The sequence below is a fragment of the Pecten maximus genome, chromosome 2 (assembly GCF_902652985.1).
Source record: "Pecten maximus chromosome 2, xPecMax1.1, whole genome shotgun sequence".
Lineage (NCBI taxonomy): Eukaryota > Metazoa > Mollusca > Bivalvia > Pectinida > Pectinidae > Pecten > Pecten maximus.
The window spans coordinates 278,421-292,639 of NC_047016.1; the positions used below are offsets into that span (position 1 = coordinate 278,421).

Below are 14,219 nucleotides of genomic sequence, written 5' to 3' on the forward strand. Positions count from 1 at the left end.
CTGGCTGTTATCATTGATATAAACACTTGCTGTTATCATTGATGTATACACTGGCTGTTATCAATGATGTACACACTGGCTGTTATCATTGATATAAACACTGGCTGTTATCATTGATGTAAACACATGCTGTTATCATTGATGTAAACACTGGCTGTTATCATTGATGTAAACACATGCTGTTATCATTGATGTAAACACTGGATGTTATCATTGATGTATACACAAGCTGTTATCATTGATGTAAACACTGGCTATTATCATTGATATAAACACAAACTGTTATCATTGATGTAAACACTGGCTGTTATCAATGATGTACACACTGGCTGTTATCATTGATATAAACACTGGCTGTTATCATTGATGTAAACACATGCTGTTATCATTGATATAAACACAGACTGTTATCATTGATATAAAGACTGACTGTTATCATTGATGTATACACTGGCTGTTATCATAGATGTAAACACTGGCTGTTATTATTGATGTAAGCACTGGATGTTATCATTGATGTAAACACTGGCTGTTATCATTGATGTAAACACTGGTTGTTATCATTGATATAAACACTGACTGTTATCATTGATGTAAACACTGGCTGTTATCATTGATGTAAACACTGGCTGTTATCATTGATATAAAGACTGACTGTTATCATTGATATAAACACTGACTGTCATCATTGATGTAAACACATGTTGTTATCATTGATGTAAAACCTGGCTGTTATCATTGATGTAAACACTGGCTATTATCATTGATATAAACACTTGCTGTTATCATTGATGTATACACTGGCTGTTATCAATGATGTACACACTGGCTGTTATCATTGATATAAACACTTGCTGTTATCATTGATGTATACACTGGCTGTTATCAATGATGTACACACTGGCTGTTATCATTGATATAAACACTGGCTGTTATCATTGATGTAAACACATGCTGTTATCATTGATGTAAACACTGGCTGTTATCATTGATGTAAACACATGCTGTTATCATTGATGTAAACACTGGATGTTATCATTGATGTAAACACAAGCTGTTATCATTGATGTAAACACTGACTGTTATCATTGATATAAACACAAACTGTCTACATTGATGTAAACACTGGCTGTTATTATTGATGTAGACACTGGCTGTTATTATTGATGTTAACACTGGCTGTTATCATTGATGTAAACACATGCTGTTATCATTGATATAAACACGGACTGTTATCATTGATATAAAGACTGACTGTTATCATTGATGTAAACGCATGCTGTTATCATTGATGTAAACACTGGCTGTTATCATTGATGTAACCACTAGCTGTTATCAATGATGTAAACACTGGATGTTATCATTGATATAAACACGGACTGTTATCATTGATGTAAACACTGGATGTTATCATTGATGTAAACACGGACTGTTATCATTGATGTAAACGCATGCTGTTATCATTGATGTAAACACTGGCTGTTATCATTGATGTATACACTGGCTGTTATCATAGATGTAAACACTGGCTGTTATTATTGATGTAAGCACTGGCTGTTATCATTGATGTATACACTGGCTGTTATCATAGATGTAAACACTGGCTGTTATCATTGATATAAACACTCGCTGTTATCATTGATGTATACACTGGCTGTTATCATAGATGTAAACACTGGCTGTTATCATTGATGTATACACTGGCTGTTATCATTGATGTAAGCACTGGCTGTTATCATTGATATAAACACTCGCTGTTATCATTGATGTAAGCACTGGCTGTTATCATTGATGTAAACACGGACTGTTATCATTGATGTATAAACTGGATGTTATCATTGATGTAAACACTGACTGTTATCATTGATGTAAACACTGGATGTTATCATTGATGTATACACTGGCTGTTATCAATGATGTAAGCACTGACTGTTATCATTGATGTATACCTGGCTGTTATCATTGATGTATACACTGGCTGTTATCATAGATGTAAACACTGGCTGTTATCATTGATATAAACACTCGCTGTTATCATTGATGTAAACACTGGCTGTTATCATAGATGTATACACTGGCTGTTATCATAGATGTAAACACTGGCTGTTATCATAGATGTAAACACTGGCTGTTATCATTGATGTATACACTGGCTGTTATCATAGATGTAAACACTGGCTGTTATCATTGATGTATACACTGGCTGTTATCATAGATGTAAACACTGGCTGTTATCATTGATGTATACACTGGCTGTTATCATTGATGTATACACTGGCTGTTATCATAGATGTAAACACTGGCTGTTATTATTGATGTAAACACTGGTTGTTATCATTGATATAAACACTGACTGTTATCATTGATGTAAACACTGGTTGTTATCATTGATGTAAACACTGGCTGTTATCATTGATATAAAGACTGACTGTTATCATTGATATAAACACTGACTGTCATCATTGATGTAAACACATGTTGTTATCATTGATGTAAAACCTGGCTGTTATCATTGATGTAAACACTGGCTATTATCATTGATATAAACACTTGCTGTTATCATTGATGTATACACTGGCTGTTATCAATGATGTACACACTGGCTGTTATCATTGATATAAACACTGGATGTTATCATTGATGTAAACACATGCTGTTATCATTGATGTGAACACTGGCTGTTATCATTGATGTAAACACATGCTGTTATCATTGATGTAAACACTGGATGTTATCATTGATGTATACACTGGCTGTTATCAATGATGTAAGCACTGACTGTTATCATTGATGTATACACTGGCTGTTATCATAGATGTAAACACTGGCTGTTATTATTGATGTAAGCACTGGCTGTTACCATTGATGTATACACTGGCTGTTATCATAGATGTAAACACTGGCTATTATCATTGATATAAACACTCGCTGTTATCATTGATGTAAACACTGGCTGTTATCATAGATGTATACACTGGCTGTTATCATAGATGTAAACACTGGCTGTTATCATAGATGTAAACACTGGCTGTTATCATTGATGTAAACACTGGCTGTTATCATAGATGTAAACACTGGCTGTTATCATTGATGTATACACTGGCTGTTATCATAGATGTAAACACTGGCTGTTATCATTGATGTATACACTGGCTGTTATCATTGATGTATACACTGGCTGTTATCATAGATGTAAACACTGGCTGTTATTATTGATGTAAACACTGGTTGTTATCATTGATATAAACACTGACTGTTATCATTGATGTAAACACTGGTTGTTATCATTGATGTAAACACAAACTGTTATCATTGATATAAAGACTGACTGTTATCATAGATGTAAACACTTGCTGTTATCATTGATGTATACACTGGCTGTTATCAATGATGTACACACTGGCTGTTATCATTGATATAAACACTTGCTGTTATCATTGATGTATACACTGGCTGTTATCAATGATGTACACACTGGCTGTTATCATTGATATAAACACTGGCTGTTATCATTGATGTAAACACATGCTGTTATCATTGATGTAAACACTGGCTGTTATCATTGATGTAAACACATGCTGTTATCATTGATGTAAACACTGGCTGTTATCATTGATGTAAACACTGGCTGTTATCATTGATGTAAACACTGACTGTTATCATTGATATAAACACAAACTGTCATCATTGATGTAAACACTGGCTGTTATTATTGATGTAGACACTGGCTGTTATCATTGATATAAACACTGGCTGTTATCATTGATGTAAACACATGCTGTTATCATTGATATAAACACAGACTGTTATCATTGATATAAAGACTGACTGTTATCATTGATGTAAACGCATGCTGTTATCATTGATGTAAACACTGGCTGTTATCATTGATGTAACCACTAGCTGTTATCAATGATGTAAACACTGGATGTTATCATTGATATAAACACGGACTGTTATCATTGATGTAAACACTGGATGTTATCATTGATGTAAACACGGACTGTTATCATTGATGTAAACGCATGCTGTTATCATTGATGTAAACACGGACTGTTATCATTGATGTAAACACTGGATGTTATCATTGATGTAAACACGGACTGTTATCATTGATGTAAACGCATGCTGTTATCATTGATGTAAACACTGGCTGTTATCATTGATGTATACACTGGCTGTTATCATAGATGTAAACACTGGCTGTTATTATTGATGTAAGCACTGGCTGTTATCATTGATGTATACACTGGCTGTTATCATAGATGTAAACACTGGCTGTTATCATTGATATAAACACTCGCTGTTATCATTGATGTATACACTGGCTGTTATCATAGATGTAAACACTGGCTGTTATCATTGATGTATACACTGGCTGTTATCATTGATGTAAGCACTGGCTGTTATCATTGATATAAACACTCGCTGTTATCATTGATGTAAGCACTGGCTGTTATCATTGATGTAAACACGGACTGTTATCATTTATGTATAAACTGGATGTTATCATTGATGTAAACACTGACTGTTATCATTGATGTAAACACTGGATGTTATCATTGATGTATACACTGGCTGTTATCAATGATGTAAGCACTGACTGTTATCATTGATGTATACACTGGCTGTTATCATTGATGTATACACTGGCTGTTATCATAGATGTAAACACTGGCTGTTATCATTGATATAAACACTCGCTGTTATCATTGATGTAAACACTGGCTGTTATCATAGATGTATACACTGGCTGTTATCATAGATGTAAACACTGGCTGTTATCATAGATGTAAACACTGGCTGTTATCATTGATGTATACACTGGCTGTTATCATAGATGTAAACACTGGCTGTTATCATTGATGTATACACTGGCTGTTATCATAGATGTAAACACTGGCTGTTATCATTGATGTATACACTGGCTGTTATCATTGATGTATACACTGGCTGTTATCATAGATGTAAACACTGGCTGTTATTATTGATGTAAACACTGGTTGTTATCATTGATATAAACACTGACTGTTATCATTGATGTAAACACTGGCTGTTATCATTGATGTAAACACTGGCTGTTATCATTGATATAAAGACTGACTGTTATCATTGATATAAACACTGACTGTCATCATTGATGTAAACACATGTTGTTATCATTGATGTAAAACCTGGCTGTTATCATTGATGTAAACACTGGCTATTATCATTGATATAAACACTTGCTGTTATCATTGATGTATACACTGGCTGTTATCAATGATGTACACACTGGCTGTTATCATTGATATAAACACTGGATGTTATCATTGATGTAAACACATGCTGTTATCATTGATGTAAACACTGGCTGTTATCATTGATGTAAACACATGCTGTTATCATTGATGTAAACACTGGATGTTATCATTGATGTATACACTGGCTGTTATCAATGATGTAAGCACTGACTGTTATCATTGATGTATACACTGGCTGTTATCATAGATGTAAACACTGGCTGTTATTATTGATGTAAGCACTGGCTGTTACCATTGATGTATACACTGGCTGTTATCATAGATGTAAACACTGGCTATTATCATTGATATAAACACTCGCTGTTATCATTGATGTAAACACTGGCTGTTATCATAGATGTATACACTGGCTGTTATCATAGATGTAAACACTGGCTGTTATCATAGATGTAAACACTGGCTGTTATCATTGATGTATACACTGGCTGTTATCATAGATGTAAACACTGGCTGTTATCATTGATGTATACACTGGCTGTTATCATAGATGTAAACACTGGCTGTTATCATTGATGTATACACTGGCTGTTATCATTGATGTATACACTGGCTGTTATCATAGATGTAAACACTGGCTGTTATTATTGATGTAAACACTGGTTGTTATCATTGATATAAACACTGACTGTTATCATTGATGTAAACACTGGTTGTTATCATTGATGTAAACACAAACTGTTATCATTGATATAAAGACTGACTGTTATCATAGATGTAAACACTGGCTGTGATCATTGATATAAAGACTGACTGTTATCATTGATATAAACACTGACTGTCATCATTGATGTAAACACATGTTGTTATCATTGATGTAAAACCTGGCTGTTATCATTGATGTAAACACTGGCTATTATCATTGATATAAACACTTGCTGTTATCATTGATGTATACACGGGCAGTTATCAATGATGTACACACTGGCTGTTATCATTGATATAAACACTGGATGTTATCATTGATGTAAACACATGCTGTTATCATTGATGTGAACACTGGCTGTTATCATTGATGTAAACACATGCTGTTATCATTGATGTAAACACTGGATGTTATCATTGATGTATACACAAGCTGTTATCATTGATGTAAACACTGGCTATTATCATTGATATAAACACAAAACTGTTATCATTGATGTAAACACTGGCTGTTATCAATGATGTACACACTGGCTGTTATCATTGATATAAACACTGGCTGTTATCATTGATGTAAACACATGCTGTTATCATTGATATAAACACAGACTGTTATCATTGATATAAAGACTGACTGTTATCATTGATGTAAACGCATGCTGTTATCATTGATGTAAACACTGGCTGTTATCATTGATGTAACCACTAGCTGTTATCAATGATGTAAACACTGGATGTTATCATTGATATAAACACGGACTGTTATCATTGATGTAAACACTGGATGTTATCATTGATGTAAACACGGACTGTTATCATTGATATAAACACTGGCTGTTATAATTGATGTAAACGCATGCTGTTATCATTGATGTAAACACTGGTTGTTATCATTGATATAAACACTGACTGTTATCATTGATGTAAACGCATGCTGTTATCATTGATGTAAACACTGGCTGTTATCATTGATATAAACACTGGCTGTTATAATTGATGTAAACGCATGATGTTATCATTGATGTAAACACTGACTATTATCATGGATGTAAACACAAACTGTTATCATTGCTGTAAACACTGACTGTCATCATCGATGTAAGCAATGGCTGTTATCATTGATATAAAGACTGACTGTTATCATTGATATAAACACTGACTGTTATCATTGATATAAACACTGACTGTTATCATAGATGTAAACACTGACTGTTATCATTGATATAAACACTGACTGTTATCATTGATATAAACACTGGCTGTTATCATTGATATAAACACTCGCTGTTATCATAGATGTAAACACTAGCTGTTATCAATGATGTAAACACTGGATGTTATCATTGATATAAACACGGACTGTTATCATTGATATAAACACTGACTGTTATTATTGATGTAAACACTGGTTGTTATCATTGATATAAACACTGACTGTTATCATTGATATAAACACGGACTGTTATCATTGATATAAACACTGACTGTTATTATTGATGTAAACACTGGTTGTTATCATTGATATAAACACTGACTGTTATCATTGATATAAACACTGACTGTTATCATTGATATAAACACTGGCTGTTATCATCGATGTAAACACTGGCTGTTATCATTGATATAAACACTGGCTGTTATAATTGATGTAAACGCATGATGTTATCATTGATGTAAACACTGACTATTATCATTGATGTAAACACAAACTGTTATCATTGCTGTAAACACTGACTGTCATCATCGATGTAAGCAATGGCTGTTATCATTGATGTAAACACTGACTGTTATCATTGATGTATACACTGGCTGTTATCATTGATATAAACACTGACTGTTATCATTGATGTAAACACTGGTTGTTATCATTGATATAAACACTGGATGTTATCATTGATATAAAGACTGACTGTTATCATTGATGTAAACACTGGCTGTTATCATTGATATAAACACTGACTGTTATTATTGATGTAAGCACTGGCTGTTATCATTGATGTAAACACTGAATGTTATCATTGATGTAAACACTGAATGTTATCATTGATATAAACACAGACTGTTATCATTGATATAAAGACTGACTGTTATAATTGATGTAAGCACAAACTGTTATCATTGATATAAACACTGGCTGTTATCATTGATGTAAACACAAACTGTTATCTTTGATATAAACACTGGCTGTTATCGTTGATGTAAACACTGACTGTTATTATTGATGTAAACACTGGTTGTTATCATTGATATAAACACTGACTGTTATCATTGATGTAAACACTGGCTGTTATCGTTGATGTAAGCACTGGCTGTTATCGTTGATGTATACACTGACTGTTATCATTGATGTAAACACTGACTGTTATCATTGATGTAGACACTGACTGTTATTATTGATGTTAACACTGGCTGTCATCATTGAGGTAAACAGTCTGTTGTCATTAATGTTATTACTGATATTATTGATGTTAACATCAATGTAATTGTTTCACGTCTCGATTTAATTTCGTTAGGTATCTGTCTCTGGTTTAGACGATGTTTTCTTTTTAGGTTGCATATGATCGTTTACATTTTGAAATCGACATTGCCTTACTGAATTGTTCTGATATTACCTTAAGCAGCGACGTCGGAATTCGTCCTTCCAGGATATTTTGATAGATTCCTTTTGTGGACTTTTCTGACTTGTTTCACGTCTTCTTAATGCAAATGACTTGGATCTGAATCTCATTACGACCCCATCCATGTCGGTTAAACTATTGATGTAGCAAGGTTATCCGTACAGAGCAGCACATACTCAGCGCATGTCTCTGTCACCCTTCCCTCACACAGGGGCTGTGTAAAACACATGTCCTGACAAATAACAGCTGATCACAACGTGGATAGGCATCTCTGTCACTTAAGCTATTCACAGCAAATTAACTTCCGTGACGTAGCCATGACCTCATATGTCCTCTAACCTTTGACACGCCTACACGCTGGTGGATCAATGGCGCTGTAGACAGTCCTGTAGAGATCCACATTCGATAGAACAATTGATATTGGTGAGAAATAACATGACATTAGGGACCGATAGCGTGATCATGACACTGACATTACATCACAAAACACATCAGTAAACGAAAAAAAAGGGAATTCCCAAATAGATCATACCTTGTGTTCGGATGATTATTTATCACATACAGAATAAACCACAAACACGTGTAAAGCTATGGAGATACATGTACAACATGTAATGAACATAATGGTCAAACAAACCAGAATGGTGATCTACCACACGGAGTAGGGTTAGGGTTTATAACCTGTATATAACAAACCAGAATGGTGATATACCACACGGGAGTAGGGTTAGGGTTAATAACCTGTATATAACAAACAGGAATGGTGATCTACCACACGGGAGTAGGGTTAGGGTATATAACCTGTATATAACAAACAGGAATGGTGATCTACCACACGGAGTAGCGCTAGGGTTAATAACCTGTATATAACAAACCAGAATGGTGATCTACCACACGGGAGTAGGGTTAGGGTATATAACCTGTATATAACAAACCAGAATGGTGATCTACCACACGGAGTAGGGTTAGGGTTAATAACCTGTATATAACAAACAGGAATGGTGATCTACCACACGGGAGTAGGGTTAGGGTATATAACATGTATATAACAAACCAGAATGGTGATCTACCACACGGGAGTAGGGTTAGGGTTAATAACCTGTATATAACAAACCAGAATGGTGATTTACCACACGGAGTAGCGCTAGGGTTAATAACCTGTATATAACAAACCAGAATGGTGATCTACCACACGGGAGTAGGGTTAGAGTTTATAACCTGTATATAACAAACAGGAATGGTGATCTACCACACGGAGTAGCGCTAGGGTTAATAACCTGTATATAACAAACCAGAATGGTGATCTACCACACGGGAGTAGGGTTAGGGTTAATAACCTGTATATAACAAACCAGAATGGTGATCTACCACACGGAGTAGGGTTAGGGTATATAACCTGTATATAACAAACCAGAATGGTGATCTACCACACGGAATAGCGTTAGGGTTAATAACCTGTCTATAACATACCAGAATGATTATCTACCACACGGAATAGCGTTAGGGTTAATAACCTGTCTTTAACATACCAGAATGATTATCTACCACACGGGAGTAGGGTTAGGGTTAATAACCTGTATATAACAAACCAGAATGGTGATCTACCACACGGGAGTAGGGTTAGGGTTAATAACCTGTATATAACAAACCAGAATGGTGATCTACCACACGGGAGTAGGGTTAGGGTATATAACCTGTATATAACAAACCAGAATGGTGATCTACCACACGGAATAGCGTTAGGGTTAATAACCTGTCTATAACATACCAGAATGATTATCTACCACACGGAATAGCGTTAGGGTTAATAACCTGTCTTTAACATACCAGAATGATTATCTACCACACGGGAGTAGGGTTAGGGTTAATAACCTGTCTATAACATACCAGAATGATTATCTACCACACGGGAGTAGGGTTAGGGTTTATAACCTGTATATAACAAACAGGAATGGTGATCTACCACACGGGAGTAGCGCTAGGGTATATAACCTGTATATAACAAACCAGAACGGTGATCTACCACACGGGAGTAGGGTTAGGGTATATAACCTGTATATAACAAACCAGAATGGTGATCTACCACACGGAGTAGCGCTAGGGTTAATAACCTGTATATAACAAACCAGAATGGTGATATACCACACGGGAGTAGGGTTAGGGTATATAACCTGTATATAACAAACCAGAATGGTGATCTACCACACGGAGTAGCGCTAGGGTATATAACCTGTATATAACAAACCAGAATGGTGATATACCACACGGGAGTAGGGCTAGAGTTTATAACCTGTATATAACAAACAGGAATGGTGATCTACCACGCGGAGTGGCGTTAGGGTATATAACCTGTATATAACAAACCAGAATGGTGATCTACCACACGGAGTAGCGCTAGGGTTAATAACCTGTATATAACAAACCAGAATGGTGATCTACCACACGGAGTAGCGCTAGGGTTAATAACCTGTACATAACAAACCAGAATGGTGATCTACCACACGGAGTAGCGCTAGGGTTAATAACCTGTATATAACAAACCAGAATGGTGATCTACCACACGGAGTAGCGCTAGGGTTAATAACCTGTATATAACAAACCAGAATGGTGATCTACCACACGGAATAGCGTTAGGGTTAATAACCTGTCTATAACATACCAGAATGATTATCTACCACACGGGAGTAGGGTTAGGGTTAATAACCTGTCTATAACATACCAGAATGATTATCTACCACACGGGAGTAGGGTTAGGGTTTATAACCTGTATATAACAAACAGGAATGGTGATCTACCACACGGGAGTAGGGTTAGGGTTTATAACCTGTATATAACAAACAGGAATGGTGATCTACCACACGGGAGTAGGGTTAGGGTATATAACCTGTATATAACAAACAGGAATGGTGATCTACCACACGGGACTAGGGTTAGGGTATATAACCTGTATATAACAAACAGGAACGGTGATCTACCACACGGAGTAGGGTTAGAGTTTATAACCTGTATATAACAAACAGGAATGGTGATCTACCACACGGGAGTAGGGTTAGGGTATATAACCTGTATATAACAAACAGGAATGGTGATCTACCACACGGGAGTAGGGTTAGGGTTTATAACCTGTATATAACAAACAGGAATGGTGATCTACCACACGGGAGTAGGGTTAGGGTTTATAACCTGTATATAACAAACAGGAATGGTGATCTACCACACGGGAGTAGGGTTAGGGTTTATAACCTGTATATAACAAACCAGAATGGTGATCTACCACACGGGAGTAGGGTTAGGGTTTATAACCTGTATATAACAAACAGGAATGGTGATCTATCACACGGGAGTAGGGTTAGGGTATATAACCTGTATATAACAAACAGGAATGGTGATCTACCACACGGGAGTAGGGTTAGGGTATATAACCTGTATATAACAAACAGGAATGGTGATCTACCACACGGGAGTAGGGTTAGGGTTTATAACCTGTATATAACAAACAGGAATGGTGATCCACCACACGGGAGTAGGGTTAGGGTTTATAACCTGTATATAACAAACCAGAATGGTGATCTACCACACGGGAGTAGGGTTAGGGTTTATAACCTGTATATAACAAACAGGAATGGTGATTTACCACACGGGAGTAGTGTTAGGGTTTATAACCTGTATATAGCAAACAGGAATGGTGATCTACCACACGGGAGTAGGGTTAGGGTATATAACCTGTATATAACAGACCAGAATGGTGATCTACCACACGGGAGTAGGGTTAGGGTTAATAACCTGTATATAACAAACAGGAATGGTGATCTACCACACGGGAGTAGTGTTAGGGTTTATAACCTGTATATAACAAACAGGAATGGTGATCTTCCACACGGGAATAGGGTTAGGGTTTATAACCTGTATATAACAAACAGGAATGGTGATCTTCCACACGGGAGTAGTGTTAGGGTTTATAACCTGTATATAACAAACAGGAATGGTGATCTACCACACGGGAGTAGGGTTAGGGTATATAACCTGTATATAACAGACCAGAATGGTGATCTACCACACGGGAGTAGGGTTAGGGTTTATAACCTGTATATAACAAACAGGAATGGTGATATACCACACGGGAGTAGTGTTAGGGTTTATAACCTGTATATAACAAACAGGAATGGTGATCTTCCACACGGGAATAGGGTTAGGGTATATAACCTGTATATAACAAACAGGAATGGTGATATACCACACGGGAGTACCGCTAGGGTATATAACCTGTATATAACAAACCAGAATGGTGATCTTCCACACGGGAATAGGGTTAGGGTATATAACCTGTATATAACAAACAGGAATGGTGATCTACCACACGGGAGTAGGGTTAGGGTATATAACCTGTATATAACAAACAGGAATGGTGATCTACCACACGGGAGTAGGGTTAGGTTTTATAACCTGTATATAACAAACAGGAATGGTGATCTACCACACGGGAGTAGGGTTAGGGTATATAACCTGTATATAACAAACCAGAATGGTGATCTACCACACGGGAGTAGGGTTAGGGTTTATAACCTGTATATAACAAACAGGAATGGTGATCTACCACACGGGAGTAGGGTTAGGGTTTATAACCTGTATATAACAAACAGGAATGGTGATCTACCACACGGGAGTAGGGTTAGGGTTTATAACCTGTATATAACAAACAGGAATGGTGATCTACCACACGGGAGTAGGGTTAGGGTATATAACCTGTATATAACAAACAGGATTGGTGATCTACCACGCGGAGTGGCGTTAGGGTATATAACCTGTATATAACAAACCAGAATGGTGATCTACCACACGGGAGTAGGGTTAGGGTTGATAACCTGTATATAACAAACAGGAATGGTGATCTACCACACGGGAGTAGGGTTAGGGTATATAACCTGTATATAACAGACCAGAATGGTGATCTACCACACGGGAGTAGGGTTAGGGTTTATAACCTGTATATAACAAACAGGAATGGTGATCTACCACACGGGAGTAGGGTTAGGGTATATAACCTGTATATAACAGACCAGAATGGTGATCTACCACACGGGAGTAGGGTTAGGGTTTATAACCTGTATATAACAAACAGGAATGGTGATATACCACACGGGAGTAGGGTTAGGGTTTATAACCTGTATATAACAAACAGGAATGGTGATCTACCACACGGGAGTAGGGTTAGGGTATATAACCTATATATAACAAACCAGAATGGTGATCTACCACACGGGAGTAGAGTTAGGGTATATAACCTGTATATAACAAACAGGAATGGTGATCTACCACACGGGAGTAGGGTTAGGGTTTATAACCTGTATATAACAAACAGGAATGGTGATATACCACACGGGAGTAGGGTTAGGGTTTATAACCTGTATATAACAAACAGGAATGGTGATCTACATTGCATTACACGTACTTTGTCGGTATAGTGTATTATTATAAGTACATGTAACCGATATCTTTATCATATTGTACTACACGTACTTTTGTCTGTATCGTGTATACCTACAAAGACATGTAACCGATATTTTGTAACAATATACATGTACTACACGTACTTTTGTCTGTATTGTGTATCATTATAAGTAAATATAACCGATAATTTTATCGCATTGTACTACAC

The 14,219-nt window shown here is 36.3% G+C and overlaps 1 protein-coding gene across 1 annotated transcript in view; it reads right to left on the reverse strand.

Annotated features, from left to right (window-relative positions):
• The window catches only part of LOC117344096 (GTPase-activating Rap/Ran-GAP domain-like protein 3), a 135,525-nt gene extending 126,695 nt beyond the window's left edge, over positions 1 to 8,830 (reverse strand). The window contains exon 1 of the mRNA XM_033906748.1: positions 8,558 to 8,830. Coding sequence (XP_033762639.1) covers positions 8,558 to 8,688 — 131 coding nt within the window. The 5' untranslated portion in view covers positions 8,689 to 8,830. The remainder of the gene's footprint in view (positions 1 to 8,557) is intronic.
• Between the last annotated feature and the right edge of the window lie 5,389 nt (positions 8,831 to 14,219).